This window comes from Orcinus orca, chromosome 1, assembly GCF_937001465.1.
Source record: "Orcinus orca chromosome 1, mOrcOrc1.1, whole genome shotgun sequence".
Taxonomy (NCBI): Eukaryota; Metazoa; Chordata; class Mammalia; order Artiodactyla; family Delphinidae; genus Orcinus; species Orcinus orca.
Window position 1 is genome coordinate 192,472,470 of NC_064559.1, and position 27,693 is coordinate 192,500,162.

The window sequence follows — 27,693 nt, forward strand, 5'->3', positions numbered from 1 at the left end:
TCAGTGAGAGGGCACCGGCTATTAACCCCACAAATCCCAGTGGCCCACTCCCTCCTTACCAGCCTACCGTGGGAGGAGACTAATTTTTGGAGGAAACTCTGGGTACCCAGTCCTGCCCCAAGCCTGTCCATGAACAAGCTGTTCTTGTTTACGACCCCCGTCCCAAGGGAACAGCGATTGCTCATCCTTACATGTGATTTGAGAGGCTGGTCTTTCGGGCCTGGAGGAAACTCAAGCCTCGCCAGCCGCTTGGCGTTGGAATTCTCAGCTGGTCCCTTCCTGGGGCTCATGTGACCAGGGTCCAGCTATAAATATCAGAGGGGCCACAGACCAAGGCAGAATTTGGGCTCCAGGAGAAGAAGGCAAAGAGGCTCCAGGCGGGTATTCTGTGACAAAGGCAAGACCCCAGATCTGCTTAGAGCGAGGCAGGTGAAGGAGACAGCCAGGTGGGTCCCCACGTCTCCTGACAGTATGGATTATAAGTCAAGCCTGATCCAGGATGGGAACCCCATGGAGAACCTGGAGAAGCAGCTGATCTGCCCCATCTGCCTGGAGATGTTTACCAAGCCAGTGGTCATCTTGCCATGTCAACACAACCTCTGCCGGAAGTGTGCCTGTGACATCTTCCAGGTCAGTGCTGGGCATGGCCTAGAACTGGGGCCTCAGGCAGCTACTCAGTTTTCCTGCAGTGAAAACTAAAAGAAAACTTCTCTCTTAGCCCAGGACCCTTCCAAACTGGGGCTGTTTTACCCCCCTCTGAAGTGAACCCCTGCAGAGGCCTCTGGAAGGGGCCGAGGCGGGTAGGGAAGCAGCTCTGGCTGCCCCATTCCTTCTCCATGACGTACATTTCCCCTCCCCACCCTGCCTGTAGCTACTCCACCCCTGTCCTGAGCACCGCAGTTGACTCTCCAATCAGGATTCCAAAAGCCTCAAGTGATAAGTGGGAGAGACAGGCGGAGAGGGGAGAGAAACCAGACCCTGGGGGCTGGAGCCAGCTCCAAAGTGGCAGGGTGCCCAGAGTTTTAGGAGGAGGGTGGCCGAGAGGCACTGAGCCATAGAGGCATCTTCCCCTTTGACGCTGTTCCCTCTATAATGTGGTGCAGGAGGGACTTCATCTCTCTAAGAAAAGAATGGGAGCGATGTGCATCCTGGTTGGGAGGCAGGCCTCAAAGTTCCCCAGAAGCACCTTACAGAATGATCTCTCACTGTTTTTTCTTTAAAGTAGCAGCCCTAGGAGCTGGCTCTAATTATATGCCCATTTCATAAATAGGCAAACTGAGGCTTGGAGAGAAAATGTTGCTCGCCTGAAGTCATTCAGAGAATTACTGTGACTTGAGCCTAGGTCTGCTGACCTCCAAACCTGTTGATTGCTTGGTTACTTCTCAGGTGCTCCCTGTGTAAGGAGGCTGGTTCTCTCATTTCAGGATAGGGGGCTTTAAGTCATCTTGGGGTGAGCAGGGGGAAGGATAGTCGGAGGTCAGAAAGGGAAGGAGTTGAGGAGGGAGCCCAGGCGTCACCTCTGCCCTTGTCACCAGCAGGCTGCAAATCCCTACTGGGCCAACCGGGGTGGCTCAGTGTCCATGTCTGGAAGCCGTTTCCGATGCCCCTCCTGCCGCCATGAAGTGATCATGGACCGTCATGGAGTGTACGGCCTGCAGAGGAATCTGCTGGTGGAGAACATCATTGATATCTACAAGCAGGAGTGCTGCAGGTCAGTTCACCCTGCAGCTGGGAGGCCATCCCCTCTCCCCAGCTCATCCTCTGAGCCCAGCTCTCCAAGGCCCCATCCTCCTTCATCTGCTCAGGATCCAGTCCCCTAGCTGGAAGAGCTATGCTAGCCAATCCAGAGAGCCATCTCCCTCTTCCCCAGGCAGGAACGGAGGCTCACCTTATCCCGCAGCCCTGGCTTTTAGTGTCACCCAGTGAATGGGAGGGGATGCAGACGTTAGGCTGTCCTCCTGGAAGATACTGAGACAGAAACCAGGGGAAAGATGAGATGTAAGAGGGAGAGAGAGGCACTGGAGCCAGCTAAGTGGCCCTGATAAGCAGAGAAGTCACCCAGTGAGAACATAGCCAGTTTCTCTATAGTGATAACACCAGCGCGAGACACTGGGAATTCTTCCTGCTGCTGCTTCATGACAATCCTGTGGATCAGCACGGCTTTCATCATCCCTGTTTCATGGATGAGGAAGCTGAGGCTCAAAGAGGTGAAGTCAATTACCCAAGGTTTCCCAGCTGACAAGTAGAATTGCTGAGACTGGGCCCAGTCCATCTAGCTCCAAGTCTCCCTATTTGTGAAATAGCCACTCATTCTCAGGCAGAATTTGTGCATGGTCGAAGTTGTACAGTGTTGGGCCTCAAACTGGGGAGAGACACAGCTACCAGGGAGATCTCTACAAATCAGGACATCCTGACAAGACTTCCAGGCTGCTGACCTCATGGCCCTTGTGGTCCCAAACCTTCACCAAGTGCCTGCCTACAGGCAGTGTCTGGCCCCCCAAAAAGGTGACAGACCAGTCCTTGCCTGAGAAAGCTCTGACCTGAGAACTGTGTTTGCTACTCTGACTCTGTTACTCATGCAGTGTAGAATACTGGGTAAGTCTTTGGGCCTCCTTTTCCCCTGTGTCCAGAAAGGGACAGTAAGATTTGTTATTGTGACTGTCATGTAGGATTTTGATGGGAAATGTTAAAGATATCAAATATTTATTGAGCAGCTACTGTGTGCAGGCACTGCACTAAGTATTTTCCGTGCATTATCCCTGTTTAATTCTCACAGTAATCCTGTAAACCATTCTTACCCTCATTTTCTGATGAGGAAATGGAGGCTCTGAAAGGTTTGTCCTAGGCCACTCAGCTAGCAAGTGGTGAAGCTGAGAGGGAGCCTGTCTGACTGACTGCCCAGCGAACATTCTTAACTGCTACTGCCTCTTATGTAGCTAGAGTTCAACACTACAAAAATGCAATGATATCGTTGATCATGATAATAATAATAATAAAATCAATATTGCACTAGAATAGTAGCCCACCCAGTGTCGACCTAGGAAGAGCATGTTGTCAAGGCCTTTCCACAGAGTTGAATGATGATGATAGTTATTGAGGGTCTGCTCTGTGCCAGGCACTGCACATTCAGTACAGACAATTCCTGCCATGATCCCAGTAGCTCTGGGATGAAACCAAGGCTCAGAGAGGTGAAATCATTTGTCCAAGGTCACAATGAGTAAGTGGCAGAACAATCTGGATTTGAACCCCGATGTTGGCGCCTGGGGCTGGGAGGATAGGCAACTGGGATGACAGAGGACACAAGTACCAGACCCTCAGGATCTTGCCTCACCTCCGCACCTACTGCCACCCCAGAGCTCCCTTCCCAGGGGATAGAGACAGGTGGCAAAGGGAGAGCCCTGCCATCATGGGGGGACCCTGGGCTAAAAGATGCAAAAAGGTAAGTCTGGAAAGGGGCCTATTTAAGACCCTGAGGGGACAAAAATGCCAAGGGTGTGATTGGCCATGCAAGGTTCTTTGGAGGGGAGGCACCGACATGATGGGGGACAGTCATTCTGAGCTGCCTGCTGTGTTAGGGGCTGGGAAAGCAGAGGTGTGTAGATGTGCTCTTGGCTCTAAATGAGTGTATAGTTAGCTGGGGCAGTAAGACCTAGACCCAAAAAATGGAATCTCGGGGAGGAAGTGACCCTGAGAGAAACACAGAAAACATGCCAGAGGCCCTAAAAGGAGAGAGAGAGACAAAGGGAGAAAGTCATCCTAAGAGTGTGTGTTTGGGGGGAAACAGAAAGAAGCGATTCTGGATCCTGGAAAGAATCTCGGACTGGAAATCAAGGCTTGTGCTGGGCCATTGGATGGCCCTGCGTTGCCCATGTTCTAGTTGTGTGACTTGGGGCACACATAATGCCTCTGTCTCAGAGCCTCGGGGCGCCTTCATGGCATGCTTAAGGATTTATTCTTTCTACCTGTATTTAATTACCACCTTCTCCATGCCAGGCACTGTACACTGCAGATTCAGGGGGTGAAGGGACTAGGCAAGTTTCCTGGCTTTGATGGAGACTACAGTCTGGTGGATTAAATATAGAATTCAATGAGGCCATGAATATAAATTGCTTTGCTCAGAGCCCAGCCTGCTGTACCCAAGAGCATGGGGACTATAATTAGAGCAAATGAACTCTAGCCTCCCATGCCCTGACTTGCTGGGTGACCTTGGGCAAGTCAATTCACCTTTCTGGGGCCCAGTTTCCTCTTCTTGAAAATGTCTCAAAATGACTCTGGGATTCTGCAATCCTTCCCATGTCCTGTACTGGCAAGGCCTAGGGCCAACTCCATCACTGGACTTTGAATCCTAGTCTTGGTGTCATTGGCTTCCCTGGTCCTGGGTCCTCAGAGGATGGAAAGAAAAGGGTTTGGGACAGCCCACCACTGAGAGCTTGGGTCATGGATCTGGGGTGGCCTCCTGGGGCTGGGGGAGGAGACAGGGACTCGAGACTCCCACCTCGTGACTTATGACTCTTCTCCACTTCAGTCGGCCCCTGCAGAAAGGCAACCACCCCATGTGCAAGGAGCACGAAGATGAGAAAATCAACATCTACTGCCTCACGTGTGAGGTGCCCACGTGCTCCATGTGCAAGGTGTTTGGGGTCCACAAGGCCTGCGAGGTGGCCCCACTGCAGAGTGTCTTCCAGGGACAAAAGGTGCTGACCCGAGCTACTTCCACCCCCAGCCCGAGCCTGCTGGACATATGATTCAGGATGTGGATTTGATCCCTATAGATCTGCTGAGCTGGCCTTTCGGGAATAGTCACCCTGGAGGGACTTCCTGCCCGCAGGGCCAGCAGCCCTTGCCTTCCCTGGGGAGGTGGCTGAACTCATGAGTTATACTTAGAGCCACTTGAGAGCATCTGGGTGTGGCCCCAAGAGAGAGGGCAGGTCCCAGGGCCAGGCCACCAGGGCCCTCTCTGGCCACGACTTCTACCACCCAGTGTGGTTTGGGTCCCAGATACCCCTCCCTGTGCTGGTCACCTCTCCCTGGATCCCTCTGCAGCAGGAGGCAGCTGAGAGTCCTCTCCCCGGGCCTCTGGGCCTGTGGGAGCCCCGCCATGCTGTACATGCAGTAAGCAATGGCTCCCCTTTCTATGCTCTTTCCTCCCCACCTCCTACTCCTCTCTTGATCTCTCTCTTCTAGAATTCTCCAACCTCTTTCTTTTATGGATCCCTCCATTCCTAGAAACAAGCCCCTCCTCTGCCAGCACGTTGCTGTGTATTTTGGGCAGCTCATTTCCCCTCTCTGGGCCTCATCTGTAAAATGAGGGATGCAGTATCTCTCTGATATTTTCTGCTCTGGAGCTGAGCTGTACCAGAAAGAGGCTCTTTCTAGCAGAGAGGGGAGTAAGGGTGCCGTTTTGCTGCCACGCCCCAGAGGGCAGGCCCTGAGACTATTTTTGTCTCTCTTCTCCTGATCCCCCACCCCTTCCTCCCGTCTAGACTGAGCTGAGTAACTGTATCTCCATGCTGGTAGCAGGGAATGACCGTGTTCAGACCATCATCACTCAGCTGGAGGACTCCTGTCGAGTGACCAAGGTGAGGGGAAGACTAGCTCTGCCTGGGGGTTCGAAGCCTCCCAGTGCAGCTTCGTCTCTGGGGTGTTCAAGCAGGGATGGTGGGGGAGGGACTGACTAATCAATTCATCCACCCATTCAACAAACGCTTCCCGAGGACAGCTGTGTGTCAGGCTCAGCCAGAGGTGCTGAGGATGTGGCGGTGAGCAAGACAGACCAGGTCCCTGACTTCAGGCAGTGTCCCACCAATAATTCCCAGCATTTGTTCAGCACTAGTAGCTTTTAGAACATTGTTCTCCAGTGTGCTGTAGACTAAAGCTTCTCAAACTTGAATGTGCATGCAAACCACCCTGGGATCTTGTTAAAATTCAAGTTCTGATTCAGTAGGTCTAGAATGAGGCATGAGATTCTGCTTTTCTAACAAGCTCCCAGGATTTGCCCAAGTTGCTAGTCCATGGACTACACTTTGAGTAGCAAGGCTGTAGAGGCAGAAGGCAACTTTTCTATCCCTGCAAAAGCACCCATGATTTTCCATCTCCCCTTGTGGGGACCTGGAAATGAGATGGGGGAAAGGGATCATTACGTTTCTGGTGGACAAAAGAGTTGTGTGAAGGATAGGTTTAAAGGAAGGAAGAGGGATGTTGTTATTACCCATAACAACATAATAACATAACAACATAATAACGGGGAGGGGCTCCCGGTCTGACAGAGGATACTAGAGCCCCCAGTCTGATGAGATGCTATTATTATACCTACTTCATAGGTAAGGAAACGAAGATTAGCATCAGTGTTGGACAGAAGGAAGCCTCAATGTGGAGGCCACTAGGGGAGGAGCAGCTTCTCCACCTCTCAGATGACCAAATGATGCAGAGCTTCCCAAATCTGGTCTTGGTCCTAAAATGGGAGGAAGACTGTGACTTGGGGAGGCCCACATACATCATCCCATCTGACCTTAGAGTCTCTACTTTTTTTTTTTTTTTTTTTGCGTACGCGGGCCTCTCCCGTTGTGGAGCACAGGCTCCGGACGCGCAGGCTCACTGGCCATGGCTCACGGGCCCAGCCGCTCCGTGGCATGTGGGATCTTCGCGGACCGGGGCACGAACTCGCGTCCCCTGCATCGGCAGGCGGACTCTCAACCACTGCGCCACCAGGGAAGCCCAGAATCTCTACTTTTGACGAAACGTGTAGCTTTTTCTATGACCCCAGCCTCCAAATGTTACTGGTGTACTAAGTGGCTGGGGAACCTTAGCAAAAGCTTTCTTCTTGCTAAGGCTTCATTTCGTGTTCTGTGAAATGGGGGTGCAGTCAATCTCCCCCAGCTTCAGACTTTTTATTCCCAGCACACCCATCCCAAGAAAGAAGCATTGGGGATAGGATGGAGGGCCTGCAGGATGTGACTCCAAGATTTCTGTCCCCAGGAGAACAGTCACCAGGTGAAGGAAGAGCTGAGCCGGAAGTTCGACGTGCTGTACGCCATCCTGGATGAGAAGAAGAGTGAGCTGCTGCAGCGGGTCACGCGAGAGCAGGAGGAGAAGCTCAGCTTCCACGAGGCCCTCATCCAGCAATACCGGCAGCAACTGGAGAAGTCCAGCAAGCTGGTGGAGACAGCCATCCAGTCCCTGGACGAGCCTGGCGGGGCCATCTTCCTCTCGGTGAGCAGGACCGGGAGGGTGTGGGCACTTCAGCTCCACAGCCCTGTCTGAGGGTCAAGTCGTGCTTCATCCCTGATCACCAAAGAATGTGCCCTTGGGCAAGTCATTTATTGCTCTCCAAGCCTCAGTCTCTCATCTGTAAATGAGCATGTAACAGTTCCTACCTTCTTTCCTCTTAACTGATTTTATGAGGATCATATAAAAGGATGTTTGTGAAATGGCTTTGCAAGCGGCAAAATACAGTGTCCACGAAGAGACGATTAATTGAGCACCTGCCAGAGGCCAGCCACTGAGGTGGAGACACAGATGAACGAGACACAGCCCTACCCTAGAAGAGCTTCTTGGGGGAGACATAAAAAGATCAGCTATAAGATTTTGTGAAGGAAGAGTAAAGTTCAATAAAAATTTCCTAAGCATGTACTGTGGGCCAGGCTTTGTGCTACACATTGGGTATAAAAAGGTGATTAGGTATCATTCTCATCTTGAAGATTTCAGAGTTTAAGAGGGTTTAGACTGATACCCCTAGAATCCAAGCTTCCTGCCAGGACAACGGGAGGGTCCTAGGATGATGAGCAAGATGTGTGCAGACGATGGACAGAGGGAAAATCCAAGTTGTGTTCTGCTGAAACTCAGGAGCGGGTCACAGCTGGGCTAGGGAACGGCACCAAGTGCCCATCTGCAGAGCCCAGTCACTGGTTTTGCTGATTTCCTGGGGCTACCCTTTCTGCAGTCCTAACCCTTTGCTCTTTCTTTTCCCCCACAGAGTGCCAAGCAACTCATCAGAAGGTCAGTGTCTCTCCGGGGCTATGATCCAAGGCCCCAGCTCCTTCAGGGCCTCTGACTTCTGTCCAGAGGGACTCGTCCTTTGCATTAGGTCTGCTGGGAGGGTCTCACCCCAGGATAGCTTTCCTGGCCTTTGCACCCCTGCTTTCTTGGACCATCCATTCTGCTTGTGACTGGAGAGGAAATACTCCATCCTCCAGGGGGAGTCGTGTGGGCACAAGCAGGCACACTGGTATAAGTTAGGGCTAAAACAACTCCTTCCTTTTCTGAGGCCAGAGATCTCACTGTGCTCCCACCCCACCCCTTTTTCTCTCTCCCCTACAGCATTGTGGAAGCGTCCAAGGGTTGCCAACTGGGGAAGATAGAGCAGGGCTTTGAAAACATGGACTACTTTACTTTGGACTTAGAGCACATAGCAGACACCCTGAGGGCCATCGACTTTGAGACAGGTAAGGGACTATTTTCCCCCAAAATCAGCTTCCCTCCCACTGAGCCCCACATAGAGGCAGATACACTAGCAAAGACGCCCAGATATCAGTTAAATTCATACAGCCAACTTCTGGATGAGCCCAGAGCCCACCACAGTGCCTGGTACATAATTGTTGCTCAATTAATTATGTATGGCTCTGCGTTAGGGAGGAACCTGGGGCAATAGAAAGAGCTTGGCAACTGGAGTCAGGCAGACCTAAGGTCAAATCCGATTCTACCACTTCTCATCCGTGTGGCCTTTTGGAGTCTCCCTCCACCTCTGAAGTTAGGAGCTTCATTTCCTAACTTTAAACTTAGGTAACAGGGATAGGGAGGGTGGGAGGGAGGGAGACGCAAGAGGGAAGACATATGGGAACATATGTTTATGTATGACTAATTCACTTTGTTATAAAGCAGACACTAACACACCATTGTAAAGCAATTATACCCCAATAAAGATGTTAAAAAAAAAAAAAACTTAGGTAACAAATGGGCCTACTGACAATGACCACCGAATGATGCTGTTGCAATAAATAAGATATTGCTTCAGAAGCCTTTGTAAGATGCTGGACATATACTAGTTATTGCCTAAAGCTAGTCTTGGCTTCAGCTTCTTGCTATAATCACGGACGCTCAGGCACCTTAATTCATCTATATTCTGTCCTTGCTTCTGTTTGTGATTACTCTTCCATAACGTACATATAATAATTGTAACAATATAACCATAACAATAATAAAGGAAAAATTATAAGAGAAAATGAGGCAACCAGATGGAGAACAAAGATTTTGATAGTTTGCTCAAGGTTACACAGTTGAAAGATAGCTAGTTAGCGATGAAGAAAGAGAGGGCGGATACAATTCTGCTGAATGTTGCATTTGTCTGAGAGGTGATGCTCCAGTGATCTGCTGAGAGAAAGAAAGAGGGGTAGAGGTTGTTCAGGAACAGGGAAGAACTGTGAGTGGGCTGGCAAGAGAAAGAGAAAAGCTTCTTGGCACCTCCTGCATCTGCTCTCCTGCAAGCTTTCAGACTCTGATGTGTTAAATCTGTTCCCAGAAGCCCAAATATACTCTCTTCTTGGGTAAGGACAAAATGCATCCCAAAGCTGAGATGTCAACGGACTCGGGTGTATCCACTGCTGTAGAGCATCTGCTCCACTGTCACCCTCCCTAAGCGAAGATATTCAAGAGTGGATCATACTATGTGAACAGTCCGACATTGTGACTATCTGCACTGCCTTCAGTAATCTCCCTGAGCCTCCGTGCCCTCATGGATAAATGGGGAGAGTACCCACAGCTACCATTTATCGAGCACTTTCTATATCTGGGGCACTGAGCCCTGGACGTGAATTTTGTTGTTTAATACAACAACTTTAAGAGGTAGTTCTCTTGTCATCTCCATTTTGTAACTGAGGCAATAAAACCAAGGAAAGGTGAGAGACTTGCAGAGGCCACATACCAGTAAGTGACCCCGCGCAGATTCCACCGAGGGCCTTCTGGGGATTTTATGAGGCAGTGCGTGTACAGTCCTTAGCACAAGGAAGCACATGGCACATAGTAAGTTCTCAGCAAATGCTGCTATGAGTAGTTAATTGTGATAATGGTTAAACCACCACAAAACCGTTCCCTGGGTTATGCACAGATCCCAATTGTCAGTTTGGAGGAATTAACTCTTTCAAGCCTCTCCCCAGATACTCTTGACAAATGCTCTGAGTCTGTAGTGACCCCTCAGGGCCCCCAAAGGCTTAAGGAAGTGGCTTGAGAGAGGGGGTGGGGAAGGGACACGTTCCCTGTGAGTAGAGCTTGAAGGCGATACCCCAGGATGGGAGATTGAGCACAAAGCTTGCGGCACAGTCACTGTCTGAAGCTCAGTTTCAGACACCTAAGGAGCAGATGGCCCCAGAAGGGCTTCACGCCCCACTTCCACGCCTCTGTAGGCTAAGGAATGCGGAAGACTGAAGAAGGAGCGCTAGGCAAGCAGATTTCAAAGGCTGAGCGGATTCCTTCAGAATAAGGATTCTGCTCCCTGAGAATCAAGGCGTTTTTGTCCCATTTTCCCCAGGTAAAGTTGATCTGTCTGAGAAATGTGCAGCGGTACACAGTGTGCTTCCCCGAAGGTCCCTCCAGTCGCAGGCAGATCAAGTGACAGGTGCTGCTGCTGCTGCGACTGGAAAAAGGAGGTCTTGAGCCTCCCTCGCTTGGAAGGGTGTGGGAAGAAAGGAGGAGGTTGGGGAAGGAGGACACAAGCCCATCACCTCCTCGGCCAGTGATGTCACCGTGTGGCCGCTTGACCCCGACTGGTTATGGAACGGGTGCTGTCTCCAGCCTGGATCTCCTTTGAGCCTCTCCTCTGAGACACCAGCCCCAACCTAATGCAATTGTTCTTTGTCACACACAGGTGAGGAAGAGGAGGAGTTTATTGAAGAAGAAAATCAGGAAGAGGAAGAGTCCACAGAGGGGAGGGAAGAAGGTGAGAAATCCGTCTCCCTCCTTTCATTCGTTCATTCATTCAGTGACAACATGAGATCCCTACTGAGTGCAAAGTGCTGTGCTTGACGGTGGGGTGATGTTTCTTGTTCCCTGTAGGGCTTTTAAACCTGTTAAGGTAAAGTCGTGTTCCCTTTACTCTTAGAGAACTCCCCCAGACTATTCATAATAAAAAGCTCCCATTTTACATCTAAGTGACCTTCCTAAACAAAAAGTGACACAGCGTAACAGAGGCAAAAGAGAGCACCCACAAGGCAGGCTTGGCCCAATGTTCAAAATTTTAGAAATTAGTTGTCAACATTTTTTAAATTAGTAGATTTTTTAAAGGATGTTTTGTTTTTGTTTTCTTTTAAAAGAAGAGTTCAACTAAGACTTTGGATTTTCACCCTGTCAAAATTTGGAAAGAGCTAACAACGCTGGGCTTGCCCTTCTCCCTAGTCTCAGAGAGCTGGCTCTGGGAAGCAGTTGCCTCCTTTGGATGGGACATCCAGCCCCACCACTGTCAGCCTGCCTGCTTGACCCATTCATGTCACCTGGCCCCATAGGTATCTGAGTTTCCCAACCTGACAGAGTACAGTTAAGGGCCTGGGTTCTGAATCACAGCTTTACCACGGACTAGCGGTGTGTTCTTGGGCAGTTCACGACTTTTCTGAATTTTGACGTACTCATCTATGCAAGGGGGCATACCAGTACTGACCTCAAAAGATTAGACTGTAATCAGGACTAAATTAGGTAATCATTTAACACGGTGTCTGGCACATAGAAACGTCATGTTTGCTAATGTTATTATTTTTCAATTCAAGTTATTATTGGAACTAAATTCCAATCCAGCTAAAAAACACAAAGTAGCCTTCTAGAGTCTTTTGCATTGGATCTGAAATCCATAGCATTTAGGCAGCTAAATTCTATTGCAATTTTAAACGGAAGAGGCCAGGCAGGAATTGGAGTCTGATAATTTTGTCACTGCATCCTGGTAAGCCCTGGATCCTCCTGAGGCCCTATCTCACCTTGTGTTTCTTCGTCTTTTTTTTCAGGACACCAGTAAGGAAATGGATGAGGGAGAGACCGTCTAGATGCAGAGAGACTGGGGAGGGTGGGGATGGGCCCAGCTACCTTGGTGACAGGCCCAGGGTGGGAGGGGTCAGGGCCCCCGGAGGGGCAAAGGGGAGGTGTGTCTTCTCTCTGCTCAGAGAGCAGGAACCAGGAGCGGGACCTCACCGCTGTGTCCAGCGTCATGAACCAGAATTGGAAACGTGCTTGAAACAACCACACTGGATACTTTTCTACGTTGGTGCAAAATGGAATATTTTGTACATTTTTAAAATGTGATTTTTGTATATACTTGTATACGTATGCCAATTTGGTGCTTTTTGTAAAGGAACTTTTGTATGATAATGCCTGGTCATCGTGTGATGGAAGATTGTTATAAAGAAGGGAAAGAAGCCAGGTTGATACAGCCACCCACTTCCTCTCCTTGGTGGGAGGGGCTCCGTAGCACTCACAGACCCAGGAAAGGATAAGGTACTGTATTTCAGTGTCTATTCCTGACATAAGGGACAGCGACTGAGTTCGTGTTACATGTTGTTTTAATAAATGCACAGCGCTTTCTTCCCTTTATTACCAAAAGAGCTGGGGTTTCATTCAGCCTTTTTTTCAGAGGACAGTTCAGGGTAGACGGACAGAAGGCCTGATAGGAAGAGTGCAGCAGGAAGAAGGCAGTGACGGCAAGCCAAGGTTTCTATCCCACCAAAGAAGTTGTCCTTTAAACCCGCATTTTCCAATGAGAACTGTGTGGAAAACTGGCCCTGAGAGGACCCTCCAGAAAAGGGTTCAATGCCTTATTTTCTGGCTCTCAAGAAAACAGAGCCTGAGGCAAAGAGTAAACACTTGAGTTCAGCTATGTTCCTAGGGCAGCCAGAGTGAAGGGAAGTGGAAGCAAGTCAGGAAAGGAGGGAAGCAAATACAAAGTATCGCGTTACCCAGCTGGCCACAGCTCCACCAGGAGACCCCTGGCTGCTTGCTCAGCCAAGGGAGATGCTTCTAGCAGGTTACAAAGAACAACCTGCCTCAAACAGTTCATCAGAGGGAAGAAGGGAGAGACCTGTCTGCTGGCTTCTTCCACCTCCCATCTCCCAGGACTGGAGTTTGCCTCCCGGAGAGTTAATGCCCTTGCTCTTCCACTGTATCACTTGGCCCTTTGGGCAGCTGCCGGGGAAGCTAGAAGGCACCTGTCAGCTGACCCTGCAGGTGGTGGGTGGAGCAGAGCCTCGGGGGGCCAGTGGGGTTGGGTGTGTGTTTTGTGTCAGTCTCAGCCTATCAGCAACCAATGTTGTGGTTAGACTGGCCCTTGTAGTTCTTATTATGATTTCAAGATGCCCTTAAGTACTAACCATCAGGAAATTCTGAAAAAATAAAGGTTTATTACTTACAAGATCTGCAAATTACATAGCATCCCTGGGGCCACGCAGTGAGTTCACGGGTGGAGAGAGGGAGGGAGAAAGCAAGAGCCTGGGTTCCGCTTTTATTGGGGTCTAGGGTGGGGGCCTAGGGTTTCAAAAGCTCACTCTTTATTGGTGAATTTAGAACATAAGAGAGGGAATTTAAATCGTGGGGAGTGGAAAAAAAGCGAATGGCTCAAATGGTCAGTTAGCAAAATCAACTAAGATCTCCAAAACAAAGGAGCCTCAGTGGGGAGATACGGCCTGGCTCTCTATCTAGTGCTGTGGCTGGCAAGGTGTTTATTAGAGATAGCCCTGAAGTGGTTGCCTCTTTTGAAATGGATGGCAGTCAAAGCTCAAGTCGGACACTCACATTACAAAAAAGAAAAAAAACCAAAACAAAAACCTGTCAGGGCTAACGGCAGGGGTGCTAGAGCTACTGCTGCCCCCGCCGCAGTGGTCACCATGGAGGCTCTGCTGGAGCCCAGATTTACTCCAGGGAAGGCCAAGACAGCCACCCGTGCTAGCGGATGAGGCGATGACCGCGGCTGAAGTAGCATCCAGGCTCTCCATGAACAAGGGGCCAAGGGGCTAGGAGAGAGGTGCAGCTGAGCGAACCTGAGGTGGTGCGTTAATTGGGTCTGAGACACCTCGGATTTAGAAATCTGAGGAACACTGCAGAGTCTGTCCCAACTTTTCGACATTCAGAACTCAGTAGCAACTTAAGGGCTCTGAGCAGTCCTGCCATAATGAAAGCTGTTTAACTTTAGCCAAATTACTGGTCCATCGAGTTCACGGTATTTGGAATACCATCTGATCTTTAAAGCTCTTAATATTTCTTGGTGGATTGACTATATAACCCAGCATTTCCCAACTTATTCATTCACATGACATCCTCCAGAACTAGCATTCTATGGAATTCACTTTACAAAAATGTTTTAAACCCTCACACTTCTGTCCATTTTCACTTCTGGGAGTTTTTCCAAGGCTAACTCAGTCCTTAACTTTGAATTTCAGGTAACCAGATTTTGTTTTCATTTCTAGTCCTTAAATTCTGAAGCTTAAATTTTTTTAAAAAAATTGTGTAACATATTACATACACACAAGTGCATAGAACTAATTTTAGAGTTAAATAAACTACTGTATAGTGAAATCCTATGCTGTTACTTAGCAGGTCAAGAAAAAGAACATTATATGTTTAACTGAATCACTTTGCTGTACATCCTAAACACTGTAAACCAATTATACTTCAACTAAAAAATAATAATAATAATAGGGACTTCCCTGGCAGTCCAGTGGTTAAGACTCCGCGCTTCCACTGCAGGGGACACGGGTTTGATCCCTGGTTGGGGAACTAATATCCCTCATGCTGCGCAGTGCAGCCAAAAAAGAAAAAGAAAAAGGAAAAGAACTTTATCAAACCCAAGAAACTCATCACGTGTCTCCCTCCTCCTGCTTGGAGGTAGCCACTGTCCTTTTTTTTGTTTTTCTACTGGACCACCAGGGAAGTCCCACCACTATCCTTTTTTTAACAATCACACACTTGCTTTTCTTCATAGTCCTAAATTATCCTCCTATAGAAGACTGAAGGAATTTGAGGCCGGAAAGTTAGAAGCTTTCATCACCTTGAAATCACAAGAATCAGGATTACAACCTGTCCACATTCTGGCTCCAGATTTCTTCTCCGGGTTACTGATCACATGTGAGATAGGCATGTCCATCCACTATCTTGTCACTTATCAGAGGGAGGAGGGAGGGCAGTCAAGGCTCTGTAGTCAGAAATTTGAATTCCAGGGAGATACCCGTTCTTTGCAGATAAGGGAATCTCTACTTTGCCACACAAACCAGAACACTTACGGTGGTATGAAGGGTTCTTGATCAACAAGTTTCTTTTAAGATCATGCTGTAAGGAAACTGGTTGCAGAGGGTTACTCCATGAACCTTGAATACGGTTCCATAGGCTGCTGCATTAGAATCACCAGAGGTTTATTTTCCCCTAAACCTTTAATTCTGGGAAATTTCAAACTTATGGAAAAGTAGAGGGAATATTAGAACATACCCTCCATACTCATCACTCAGTTTCAACAGTTACAGACACTTGTTTCTTCTCCATCATTACTCCCTCCCCACACTGGGATTATTTTAAGGCAAATCCCAGATATCATGCCCTTTTATCCTTCAATAGTTTAGATAAAGGTTCTTTTCAAAATCATAACCATTTATACCATAAAAAATGAACAATAATTTCACAATAGCATTCAACTCAGAAGTTTAAACAATATAGGTTCCCAGACCCCCTCCCCAGACCTACAGAATCAGATTCATTGTGGAATGTAGGTGTTGACCAAGATAAAAATGCACAACACAAAAGTTGTGAGTTATGTTTTATTTGGGGTCCTTACTAAGCAGCTGCTCCGAAGAGGTAAGGGAGGAACCAGGATATATATGAATTTTTTTTGCTGAGAAAAATATGTAGTCTGCTAATCACAAAAAACAGACATCTCAAGTTAATGACTTTAGTGCTTTCCTATGTAAGGGAAGATGCAAGAATCTGGCATCATTAAAAATTTTCATTACATGTGCATCTTAACTACCTAGGGGCCAGTATATCCAAAGCCCAGAATACTTCTTATTTTTTCTCCATCCTGAATTCTCCTCAGTGGCCGACTGTAGTAGCTAATGGCTTGATCCTTGTAGAACTGGAATGGCAGGAAACATTTTTTTTCTTTATAGGGAAATCTACATCTTTAGAATAAAATTGTTGAGGTCTGCAACTTGCTAGGTCATTAGCAGAGGACCTTCTGGGGATCTGTGAATAGAATACAAGTGGAGCAGTTTTTCAGTATATCAAAGTCTTAACTAATTAGTCAAACTCTTGCAAATCAATTAAAATGCATCCTAGAAAAGTATGAATTTAAGGGAAATTTGGCACAAAAGTTTTTATAAAATGAATATATGTGTCTGGATCCAATTTGGAAATCTCCACATATTGAGAATTTACAATGTGCTTTGCATTAAAGGGAACGAGAGGGACATAGATGACACACTTTTTTAAAGCATAAATGTTTTGCCCTCAAATAAATTATAAGATTAATCTGAGCACAGGGCAGCTGGAAACTACAACACGACTGAGATGGCCCAGCAAGAAACCCCTGTGAGCTGCACCTGCCTCACTTACTCTCATCTGACTAAGTGACCAGCTCTATATTTATGTACTTCTTTATTTCAATCCAATTCACAGGCTTTTAACTAAGTGCTCAGTAGGTGCTCAGAGCTAAACTAAATTGTAATAGAAGTATAAAATACATCCCAGCTCTCAAAGAGCTTAAAATCTAGTGGGGAGATCAGGTGAATATATGTCTGAGATGATAAAAGCTTATGTGGAGGTCCTCAGACTTTACTGTGCAGAAAATCCCCTGAGAATTTGTAACTATGTCGATTCCTAGGGTCTACATCCAGAGATTCTGATTCAGTTGGTCTGATGCGGGGACCCGGAACCTGCATTCTAACACCTTCTCCAGGTAACGCTGAGCTTGCTGGTTCTAAGAGCATACAGGAAAACCAGGAAGCCTGCGGTAAAAGTTGTCCACACTGTCCAGAGCAGGTGGAAAGGTACTCAGTGGGGACCCAATCTGGGCAGGCATGCCGCTGCCATCCTCGCTCCTTGCACTTAGTTTCCTAACAAGATGACTCCTGTCGGGGAGACACTGAAGGAGCCCCTCCTTGTCCCCAGTGGTGTGGGATAGGGGCTCACACCCTAGTCTCTTGTCTCTGTGAAGGGCCATAGCCAAGCTAAGGTCCCCAGGGCCCTTGATGATGGGGTGACTGGCCAGGGAGGTCCCCAGCCCAAAGCTCTTTTTAGGTAGAGGGCCTATCAGAGGCCCCTGCCCCTCCTCCCACCCAACCGCCGGGGGAGGGCGAAGCTTCAACTGGATGGGGGCATCAAGCCGGCAGGAAGGGCCGGCCGGCTTCCACCGGCGGAACACTACGCATGGCACCGTCCTGGGGCTCCTGGGAACTGCTGCGGGGCAGTGGAGAAAGGATGGTGTGGGTAGTGGTGTCAGCTCTGTCTAGATGGCGACTGCTGCTGAAGCGCGACCCTGCTCTGTGCAGCGGTGGAGATAAAGACGGCCACCCCAGATCTAATCCGAGCGCGCAAGACGGGAGGGACCGGCGCTGCTTCAGTGGCGAAGATGGATTAGTCAGTGCCAACCAGTCTTAAGGAGGGCTGCCGCCCCAGCCTGAGGGCAGGCATACCCCGCCCGCAGGAGCCCCCTGGCCTGAGCGGAAGAACATGGGGGTCTCGGGCGTCTGCAGCCTGAGAGTGGAAACCGATCAGTGGTTTCCTGAGGGCAAGACACAACCCCAGCCTCGGAGCCCTTATTCTGAGTTTAGGAGCTACACTTCTGCTCTCAGGGGACCCACAGCGGATTTCTACAAGGCGGGGCCCGAGAACTTCTCGGTGGGACACACCCCGCGCCGAGCCGGGGAAGGCGGCGCAGACTAGTCCCAACTCGGAAACACCAAGCAGCAGAGCGGGGGCGGAGGGGAGCGGTTAGGCTTTGTGTCGCAGGCCAGGTGGGCTCCTTGGGCCCCGGGGGCGCAGGGGACGGGGTTCTAGGGGTCAATGCCGGGGCCCTTTGCCGCCAGCTGCCCCCTCCCCCTTCCCTGCGGGCTTTTGCACACGACGCGCGCGCTTCACACGGGGTAGCGGGGACCGGGTAAAGCCAGCGGGAGCGGGGCGCCACGGCTGACGTAGTGGGGCAGCAGCGGTAGCAACAGCGGGACGACCCCTCGGCAGTCTCGGCACGGCCAGGCGGGAGCGAACTCGCGGCAGAGCGGGCGGGCGAGGGGCTCACGCGCCGGGGCGGCGGGAAAGGCGCGCAGTGCCCTCCCGGCAGGTGAGTGCGCGCCGCGGAGCGTCCCGCGCGCAACTTCCAGGGAGTACACGGCAGGGCGCGCGAGACCGCATGGAGGCCACCGAGAGGAAGCATCTGTTAGACGCCAGGCTTGGAGCCAGGTAAGGCGAGAGCCTGGGGAGGGGCGGGAATTTGAGTGGCATCAGACCCACCTCCTCATTTGCTATCCTGCCAGTGGTTGGTTTGGACGGCGGCTTGAACTGGGACCACACGGGAGGGGTGGGATGAGGTGAAGGAAGGAAAGGGGAAATGGAGCCTGGGCACGGGGATCATCCCTCCCCTCTTGTGGCTGAGCACAGATCCTGACCCCTGCGGGTTAGTGGGGAGTGCGTGCCTGGAGCCTTGCCCCGGGGCCAGCACTTTGCCCGGGGGCAGCCCCGCCCTGGGAGGCCCGGTGTCCCCAGACCGTGAGAAGGGGAGATCTGCTCTTCTCCCTGAGTGTAAACTCTCCTCCTTCTCCGCGCTCGGCTGGACCGGCCCAGCCCTTTGGCCAGTTCCCAAGGTCTTTGCCTCCTCCAGGCCCTGGGAGGGATGGGGGAGGAGGGAACACGCCGAGCCAAGACTCCTGAACTGGTTGTTCCCCAGCACCCCCTGCAAAGAGGGGCTTCTGGTCACTCCGCAGAGTCTGTCGAGCTTGGAGTATCCTTAAGCTCTTCTTCCAAATGGGCACATGGGAACAACCAGGCCCCGCAGAGAGGTAAGACTGGAGTCAGCCTTCTTTGCTCCCATCTCAGAGCTGAGCCTCCCCTCACCCTTCCTCCTTGGACAGGTCTTACAGATCTCTGTGGCAGGATGGGGCTGGCAGGATTCCTCTGTCTTCACCTGGCCTGGACTTGCAGACCGTTGAGCTGGCTACCAAGAGCAACCATTACTGTCATGCCCAGACGGGTCCTGGCAGTGACTGCGACCTCAAGAAGAAGAGGGCGTGGCGCCAGCTCTGTGTGGCCTGTGCCTTCTGCCTGTTGTTCATGATTGGGGAAGTCGTTGGTAAGGACTTTTTTGCTAATTAAATGAAATTGGCACATGGGTAGTTTGGATGATCCAAAAGGCTTTTCTCCTGGATGTTCCTGTAGTATTAATACTAAGAGCTCCATATTTTATATGCACACTGTCTCATGTAATCCTCACAACAACCTTGCACTGGCATATGGGTGCTGTTAGTCTCCTTATTTTACAGATGATGAAATTGAGGCACCATAAGGTTTAGGAACTTGCCCAAGATCACACACAACTAGTAGGTCAGGGAAGACCTGAGTGCCTGGAAGGAAGGAGCATTTACTGAGTGCCTGCTATGCTTTCCAGGCCCATTTTGGTTTTTTGTTTTTGTTTTTTGTTTTTGGCCATGCCATGCGGCTTGTGGGATCTTAGTTCCCCGACCAGGGATTGAATCCATTCCGAGGACGCAGTGAAAGCGGGGAGTCCTAACTACTGCACCGCCAGGGAATTCCCCTACAGGCCCAATCTGAACTCAATTTTCACGTTCACCCTCTACGTAGATTTTGCTAATCCCATTTCACAGATGGTAGAAGTTGAGGCTCAGAGAAAGTAAGTCACTTGCCCGTGGTGACACAGCTAATGGTGCAGAGGTCTGGAATCCATTGTCTTTCTCCAGAGCTCATGGTTTTCCTGCTGCACACACACTCTGGGAAGTTGGCTCCTTGGGGAACTGATAAGGACCCTCCACCCTCTTGGCCCTGCCCCTGCAGGTGGGTACCTGGCACATAGTTTGGCGATCATGACAGATGCAGCCCACCTGCTCACTGACTTCGCCAGCATGCTCATCAGCCTCTTCTCCCTGTGGATGTCTTCCCGGCCAGCCACCAAGACCATGAACTTCGGCTGGCATCGAGCTGGTAAGGGCCCTGGTTGGGATGGGGATGGAGTTGGGAGAGGGGGTAGGTCAAGATCAGGTTCTTAGGTGGGTGCACTGGGTCCCTGAGTAAGGCCAGGAGGGTGATTTGGGTGGGGGAAGAGGATGTCAACCTTGGCTTCTGTCCTTTGGGAGCTCCCAGTCTGATGGGGGAGCCCTGGTCCCCTGTTCCTCTGGGAATTCCCACCCTGCAGGGGAGGAGAGTCCACCTTCCTAAGAAATGAAGTGGCCAGACTTCAAGAATAAATGACTGTGCATTAACTCTGCACATAACTACATGGATCAGCTCTAGGGGGAGGGGAAGTTCAGCAAAGCCTTTTGAAGTTCATCTCTGCGCTGCATTGTCATTTTCCTCTTGGTGGCAGATGGCCCAGCCTCTGTTCCTCAGAAGCCTTAGTTTGCCAGCTGAGCAATGGGTATATATTTTAATGAGTCAGCTTCAACAGAAAGGGTTGACCCAGATGATTTCTTGAGTTTCTTCTAGCTCAGATGTTCCCAGATGTATGAGTGGTGGGGTAAGGTGCAACCACACCAGCCATAGCTCCAGCAGAGCCCAGTCGGACCCAGGCCCAGACTTTGTGGGGACGAGGAGGAGGCTCCTTAGCCTTAGGGCCCCATGCTAAGATTGGTATTGGGGGCCGGGTTCTTCCTCAGAGATCCTGGGCGCCCTGATCTCTGTGCTGTCCATCTGGGTCGTGACCGGGGTACTGGTGTACCTGGCGGTGGAACGGCTGATCTCTGGGGACTATGAGCTCGAGAAGGGGACCATGCTGATCACGTCGGGCTGTGCTGTGGTCGTGAACATCATGTGAGTGTGGCCTGGGTTCCCTGTGAGTCTTTCCCCCTCCCACTTCGCACATGCATACCTACATGCCTGCCCTTGCTAGGAGGAGGTGCTGCACTCCAGGATAGGTCGCAGGATCAGAATTTCCCTAGTGGTCTGAGCTCTGGCACCTGGAACACCTGGGTCCTGCCTGAGACCTAGGGCAAGGCCATCGGGAGCTGTAAACCTGGGGCAGCATCAAGTTCCCACCCCATACAAGTCAGTGAATAACCAGAGAGGCTTCTTACCTGTCATGGGGAGGGGTGAGTTTAGTTCTTGCAGGAGCAGGTGTCCCTAGGGGCAGAATCCAAGTCCTTTTTCAAGGTGATGTGCCTGAAATTGGTCTCAGTGAGAGGCAGGGTGTGTAGAGCACCGAGGTCTCTTTTGGGTTCTCTCACCTTTGCTCAGTGGCCTTGGGCAAGCCACTTCCTTCTCTGGGCCTCAGCTTCACCATCTGTGACATGGTGAAGGCCCCTCTATGGGGCTTTCCTGCTCTGAGACTTGGCACTGGGGCATCTTTGTGCCCAGATTCAGCCTGGCATTGGATGGAGTGAGCCCCTTCTCCTGTTGGTACTCTGAACCAAGGCCATGTGGGTTGGGCTCCTCACGTGGCCAAAGGGATCATGCAGTCTGGGGAGGCCAGTCCTGATGGGGGCCTCTACCTGGCTGATTTGAAGCCTCTATCTGCTACCTCAATGAGCCCCTTGGCCTTGTCTCCACTTCTGTAGAATGGGATTGATTCTTCACCAGTCTGGCCACGGACACAGCCATGGCCATGAGCACAGCCACGACACCAGCCAGCAGCAGGAGAACCCCAGTGTCCGAGCTGCTTTTATCCATGTGGTTGGAGACTTTCTGCAGAGCTTGGGCGTTTTAGTGGCAGCCTTTATTTTATACTTCAAGGTTAGAGCTGGGGACACAGGGAAGTGGGCCGGGTGGGGAAGGGAGGCTAGATCATCTGGAGCTAGAATCATTTCCAGATTCTAGCTCCCTCCCAGCTCTGGGCAAAAGGGTAGGAGAGGGAAGGAACATTTATCCAACACCCAGTAAGTGTTAGCACTTCTGATCTTGATAACAACCCTGAAGGGGAGGTGGTGGTGTTTTCTGCAGCTCAGAAAGGCTCAGGGACTTGCACAGCGTCACCCAGCTGGTAAATTGTGAAGCCAGATTAAAACCCAGGACTGTGTGCTGCCTGGGCATTGCCCATCATATAGAGGCAGTGTGGTGTAGTGGAAAGAGCCAAGGGTTGGGTTTGAAGCCTGGTTCACCCCTTGCCAGCTGCATGATGTGGAGTGGGTCCCTTGCTCTAATTGAGCCTCTGTTTCCCCATCTATAAAATGGGGATGTTGGACCAGATGGTGCCTAAGATTCCATTTAGCTCCGTCCGTGTCTCAGCCCCTTGGGCAAGGAGGGGTGGGAAGGTGCAGTGCCTTATCCTAAACTGTGGTCTGTCCTGCCTGTCCTTTTGGACACAGAATAAAAGGTAGAGAACTGGGAGGCAGGGTCAGGGTGAGGTTCATGCCCACCCTGCAGAGAGAGCCCCTCTCCGTGACTTAATGCTGGGTGGGAGCAGAGAAGGGAGGCTAAGGTGTTGGGTGGTGAGCCCCAGCTCTGCCTTGCCCTTTTCCTGTAGCCAGAGTACAAGTTTATAGACCCCATCTGCACCTTCCTCTTCTCCATCCTCGTCCTGGGGACAACCTTGACCATCCTGAGAGATGTGATCCTGGTGCTGATGGAAGGTAACCTGGGCTTGGGGCTCCCTTTTTGCTCTTGGCTCTCCAGCTCTAATATAAGTTCAGGGGTGTGTGTGTGTGTGTGTGTGTGTGTGTGTGTGTTGGGTGTAGGGTGCATCCCAGCACATTGGCGGGGGGCCATGGTCTGGAGCCTGGCATAGGTTGGAGAACCTCCTGGGGCCCCGGGCTGATCTTGGCATTGAGCAGGGCCCTCAGGTGTGCTTGTTTCTGGAAATGTTCTCTGGATCGTCCTTTCCTTCCTCTTACCCCCAAGGGTGCCTCCTCCCTGCTGGGATGTGTCCTCCCTGCCTAGGCAGGGGACTTCCGGCTGGTGTCTGTAGCACCTGGCCCTCCAGTCCTTCCTCATGTTTCCTGAGTCTCCACTTGCCTTCCCTTGGGGGGTGAGGTTTATGTTTCTCATTGCACAGTGGGGTCGGGGCGGGGCAGACCGAGGATCAGAAAAAGACAGTTGGTGTTGGACAAGACTGCGGAATCCACTGCAGCTCAGGCCTTCCTTTCTGAGGACCCCACCTCCAGAGGACGTGGCAGGGCTTTGATTGGTGGCAGATGGTCTGCCCTGAGGTACCGCACGCATTCACCCAGCTTGCTTGTGCTCAGGATCTTGGGTCATAGGTCTCTGTGTGGTCAGGGTTGGTCTAGATCCTGATTTGGGGTCAACAGGAGTGCTTGGCTGCAGGTCAGAGCTTTTTCTCCAAGAATGTGACTGACCCAGATGAAAGTGATGATCAGGATTCCCTATGTGGGTGCAGGGATCCCCAGGTTCCCTTCTTTAAAAAAAAAAAGTTTTTTATTTGCAGTATAGTTGATTTACAGTGTTGTGCCAGTCTCTGCTGTACAGCAAAGTGACTCAGTTATACACATGTATACATTCTTTTTTAATATTCTTTTCCATTATGGTTTATCCCAGGAGATTAGATATAGTTCCCCGTGCTATACAGTAGGACCTTGTTTATCCATTCTACATGTGATAGTTTGCACCTACCAACCCCAAACTCCCAGTCCATTCCTCTCCCTCCCTGCCACCTTGGCAACCACAAGTCTGATCTCTATGTCTGTGAGTCTGTTTCTGTTTTGTAGATAGGTTCATTTGTGCCATATTTTATTTATTTATTTATTTATTTTAAAGTAGGTTTTTTTTGTTTTGTTCTGTGTTTTAATTAATTTATTTTTGGCTGCGCTGGGTCTTTGTTGCTGCACGCGGGCTTTCTCTAGTTGTGGCGAGCGGGGGCTACTCTTCCTTGCAGTGTGTGAGCTTCTCATTGCGGTGGCTTCTCTTGTTGTGGAGCACGGGCCCTAGGCGCGCGGGCTTCAGTAGTTGTGGCACGTGGGCTCAGTAGTTGTGGCTCGTGGGCTCTAGAGTGCAGGCTCAGTAGTTGTGGCGCACGGGCTTAGTTGCTCCGTGGCATGTGGGATCTTCCCAGACCAGGGCTCGAACCTGTGTCCTCTGCACTGGCAGGCGGATTCTCAACCACTGTGCCACAGGGAAGCCCTCATTTGTTTATTTTTGTTTTTATTTCTGTTGCCTTGGGAGACTGACCTGAGAAAACATTGGTACGATTTATGTCAGAATATGTCTTGCCTATGCTGTCTTCTATTAGTTTTATGGTGTCAACGTCTTTAAGTCTTTAAGCCATTTTGAGTTTATTTTTGTGCATGGTGTAAGGGTGTGTTCTAACTTCATTGACTTACATGCAGCTGTCCAACTTTCCCAGCACCACTTGCTGAAGACAAAAAAAAATTTTTTTAATAGAGCATATACTGTGGGACTAGGCACTGTTCTAGGCACTGAGGATAGGGTGGTAAACCAAACAATTGTCCTGCTCGCATAGTTTCCACTTCAGAGGGAGAGACAGCAAGAAACTAACAAATAAGATCATTTCTGACAGTGTTAAGTGTGAAAAGGAAAATACAATAGGGTGAGATGATGGGGGTCATTTGGGAGGTGGGGGCAACGTCAGGCCAAGGAGGTGTGAGTGAGGGGACATTTGAGGAGCAGGAACAAGCGTGGGTGGGAGGGCGCCCTTTCCTTCAGCCCCCGTCCCTGCCATCCTCAGGGACCCCCAGGGGCATGGACTTCATGGCTGTGCGGGATCTGCTGCTGTCGGTGGAGGGGGTGGAAGCCCTGCACAGCCTGCATATCTGGGCGCTGACTGTGGCCCAGCCTATCCTGTCTGTCCATGTCGCCATCGGTGAGTAGTGGGAACACTTGGGGTGGGTGAGAGAGAGGCAGCGGGAGGCCCGGGGCCATCCCTGATGGGTCCAGATGACCCCAGATGCTTGCAGTGCCCATGCATTGGACCTGACCCCATGCTGAGTACTTGACATACATTATTTCATTTGGTCATCACAGTCCCATTTATAGATGAAGAAACTGAGGTTGGGGGGTGGGGGGTTATAAGGTCACTCGCCCAGGCTCTTACAACTAATCAGTGGCAGAGGAAAGATTCCTAGCCTTAAAGCCAGTGCTTTTCCTGCTCTTTCAGGGTTGTGCCAGGTATGGGAACCAGAGGGTTGCCTGGTACAGGAGTGAGTCTGGGGGTTTCTTGATGTTCATCGTCCCCTATCTTGTTCTGCTGGGGGTAGGATATGAGACTGAGGCTCCTCATCATTCCTAAGGGCCCAGGAGTGAGTCATCGGCTCTCTGGTGCCTCCCCTCATGTGTCCTCTCTGCCCCCAGCTGGGAATGCAGACGCCCAGGCTGTGCTGAAGGCAGCCAGGACCTGCCTGCAGGGTAGGTTCCACTTCCACACCGTGACCATCCAGATAGAGGACTACTCTGAGGACATGAAGGACTGTCAGTCATGCCAGGGTCCCTCGGACTGACTGCCTGGCCAGGCACCAACTGGGGCATGGACAGGCCTGCCGACGGCTGGACTGAGTGTCCCCCAGGCCCAGCCAGGACTCTGCCTACCCCAGGTGGGTTATAAACCAGGTCACTCTCCTGACTGCTGCTCCATGTTCAGTGTGGAGGAGGCTCGTCCCACTCCAGGAACGGGCTCTTCCCCGTCTCCCCCATCTGACTCCCGCCAGCCCCAGGATGGGAACTCTGCAGGTGTAAAGCTGGTGTGACCCCACTCTTCCAGTTCCCGGTGGGGCAGGGTTTGGGCCTCATCCTCAGCTAATGCCGCCCTACCACTAGCCTCTGGAAAGGCAGTGGGGCATAGTGAGGGGTGACAGAGGGGAGACTCATTGTCCCCTCACCTGCCTGCCTCATTTCCCATTTTCAGTCTGTCTGGCCTTTGCCTTATGAATCCATAAAGAAGCCCTGGGACAGAGCCCCCTTCCTCTGCCTCTAACAATATGCTACAAGGAGGCCATGGGGAGTTGGGGAATTGTGAGGACTCTGCACACTCATACGGGTCTCCCCTGAGATGGGGAGCCAGGGGGCACCTGAGGCTGATCTGTGCCTGAGTCATTTCACTGAGAGCCAAATGTTTCCTTTTCGTGGAGGTAGGGGGCTTCTGACTAGGTAAGGACCTGCTGGTTTCCTCTTTCTTTATTCCCCCCACCTCGCCAACGCCCAGGAAGCTGTGCCAACACAAAGGTGTGCTGGCGGGAGAGGTGGAGGTGGGCACAGGTTTCAGCTTGGGTCCCCCGCAAACAGCCCCACAGGCCCCGGGCCACTCCTCTTGCCCTGATTGTGTCCCGGGGTCGGGGAGCCTGACACTGGGTATGGTTGGGCCAGCTCTGTTGTCGGTATGGCCTGGCCTGCTCAAAACTTGGGGATGGAGGACACAGAGGGTACAACCTGAACAGGAACCCCTGGCTTCCTGAGGTCTGTGTGAAGATTCCTGAATTAGGAGGTGGCTTGTATTTCCAAGATGAAGCCGGGGGACCTGTCCCCAGTCTCACAGAGGAGGCAGCATGCCCAGTCATCAGGTGGCTCTGATCTAGTGGTCTGTCTCTGCCCTTAGGCAGGTCAGCGCCCCTCTCGTCTGCGGACAAAGAATGTTGACACCTACCTCACAGGGTTGTTGTGAGGACTGCAACTAAAGTCAGCTGAGCATATGGTGGTTGTGGGAGAGTGGGTGCTTTTATCATCATTCTGGAAGGATGGCCTGAGGGGCCAGGTGGGCTTCCCAGCCTCGGGGGGCAGCACTGGGTTTGTCTTGACTCTGTCCTGACCCACAGCAGGAGGAGGAGGGGTTGGTCACTCTGAGCCTCTCTCTTCCCATCTGTGAAACGACCTGTTTGTGCCTTTCCAGTACTGTCATCCAGGGTTGACAGGCTGTGATCTAGGTTTGAGGGTTCTTCGGCCCCTTCAAGTCTGTGGGAAGTTGTGCTGGCTTGGAAGTGTGTGTGTGTGTGTGTGCGCGTGTGTGACTGCTGGTGGAGCGCCACTCCACCCCAATCTTAGGAATCAAATTCCTCCCTCCCCCCAGCCATGGCAGGCCGCAGGAACCTGGATCCTGGGCTTTGCTATATTCCAAGTCCTTACACACCTCTCAAGAGACAGTCATTGCTGTCCTCCATTTTTACAGATGAGAAAACTGAGGCTCAGAGAGGTTGAGTCACTTGCCCAAAGTCCCACAGCCCTAGGCCTCCCCCTACAGCAGGGGCTGGGGACCTGCTCTGGGCTGCATATTGGTACAGTATGAGACCTTGGGCCTGGCAGCCCACAGGCAAGGCCATGCCAAGGTAGTTCAGTATTCTGGGTGCTGCAACTGTGAGTGGGGAGGGAAAAGGTGTCTCTTTCCCTCAGTTGGGCCTGGCACTTGGAGTCCTCCCCACTCTGGGAAGGCTGCCTGGGTTGCAGCTGTGTGCTTCCTCAACAACTGTCCTTGACTCAGTGCCAGACTGTCTTCCCTCTCCTTAAACTCCCAGTCCCCCCTCCATCTCAAGAATATAGCAGCCCCACGCCTCCCCAAAGAGCCTTCTCTGCATCCCACGCTGTGACTGGCTCTGGGGATGACCTGAGTCATCCAGGGGCCAGAGGTCAAACAGG

General features: G+C 51.1%; 2 protein-coding genes and 1 long non-coding RNA gene across 17 annotated transcripts in view; 2 read left to right on the forward strand and 1 right to left on the reverse strand.

Annotated features, from left to right (window-relative positions):
* Positions 1 to 328: 328 nt before the first annotated feature.
* Positions 329 to 12,561, forward strand: TRIM63 (tripartite motif containing 63). 2 transcript variants are annotated; one of them, XM_049703705.1, is made up of 9 exons: positions 329 to 630; positions 1,536 to 1,711; positions 4,526 to 4,694; positions 5,484 to 5,579; positions 6,976 to 7,209; positions 7,973 to 7,995; positions 8,317 to 8,441; positions 10,856 to 10,927; positions 11,979 to 12,561. In XM_049703705.1, the coding sequence occupies exons 1-9, from the start codon at positions 472 to 474 to the stop codon at positions 11,987 to 11,989; spliced, it is 1,065 nt and encodes a 354-aa protein (XP_049559662.1). In that variant the 5' UTR covers positions 329 to 471; the 3' UTR covers positions 11,990 to 12,561. The 2 variants fall into 2 exon arrangements, with proteins under 2 accessions (XP_049559662.1, XP_049559664.1); XM_049703707.1 differs by having other exon boundaries at positions 330 to 630; positions 1,539 to 1,711.
* Positions 12,562 to 15,753: 3,192 nt separating this feature from the next.
* LOC117200196 (uncharacterized) lies at positions 15,754 to 18,646 on the reverse strand. Its single transcript, XR_004481676.2, has 2 exons — positions 18,454 to 18,646; positions 15,754 to 16,191 (listed from the first exon to the last, which is right to left on the reverse strand). It is a non-coding gene; the product is annotated as an uncharacterized LOC117200196 (long non-coding RNA).
* The window catches only part of LOC101281308 (zinc transporter 2), an 81,277-nt gene continuing 71,442 nt past the window's right edge, over positions 17,859 to 27,693 (forward strand). For 4 of the 14 annotated variants that reach the window (XR_007474395.1, XR_004481674.2, XM_049703697.1 and 1 more), the window contains exons 1-8: positions 17,872 to 18,402; positions 19,071 to 19,288; positions 20,008 to 20,154; positions 20,826 to 20,979; positions 21,723 to 21,897; positions 22,628 to 22,733; positions 23,156 to 23,309; positions 24,803 to 24,937. Coding sequence is in view for 12 of the 14 variants with exons in the window: in XM_049703697.1 (XP_049559654.1) it covers positions 18,353 to 18,402; positions 19,071 to 19,288; positions 20,008 to 20,154; positions 20,826 to 20,979; positions 21,723 to 21,897; positions 22,628 to 22,733; positions 23,156 to 23,309; positions 24,803 to 24,937 (1,139 nt within the window). In the remaining 2 variants the exon portion in view is untranslated. Of the gene's footprint in view, positions 18,403 to 18,886; positions 18,999 to 19,070; positions 19,289 to 20,007; positions 20,155 to 20,825; positions 20,980 to 21,722; positions 21,898 to 22,627; positions 22,734 to 23,155; positions 23,310 to 24,802; positions 24,938 to 25,425; positions 26,757 to 27,693 lie in introns of those variants that run through there. The other 10 variants (XM_049703685.1, XM_049703688.1, XM_049703664.1 and 7 more) reach the window with 9 other exon arrangements.

Coding starts and splice junctions, on each gene's coding strand:
- TRIM63 (XM_049703705.1), top strand. CDS start 472: ATGGATTATAAGTCAAGCCTGATCCAGGATGGGAACCCCATGGAGAAC. Junction 7,996..8,316: donor GCCAAGCAACTCATCAGAAG/GTCAGTGTCTCT, acceptor TCTCCCCTACAG/CATTGTGGAAGCGTCCAAGG. Junction 8,442..10,855: donor GGCCATCGACTTTGAGACAG/GTAAGGGACTAT, acceptor TGTCACACACAG/GTGAGGAAGAGGAGGAGTTT.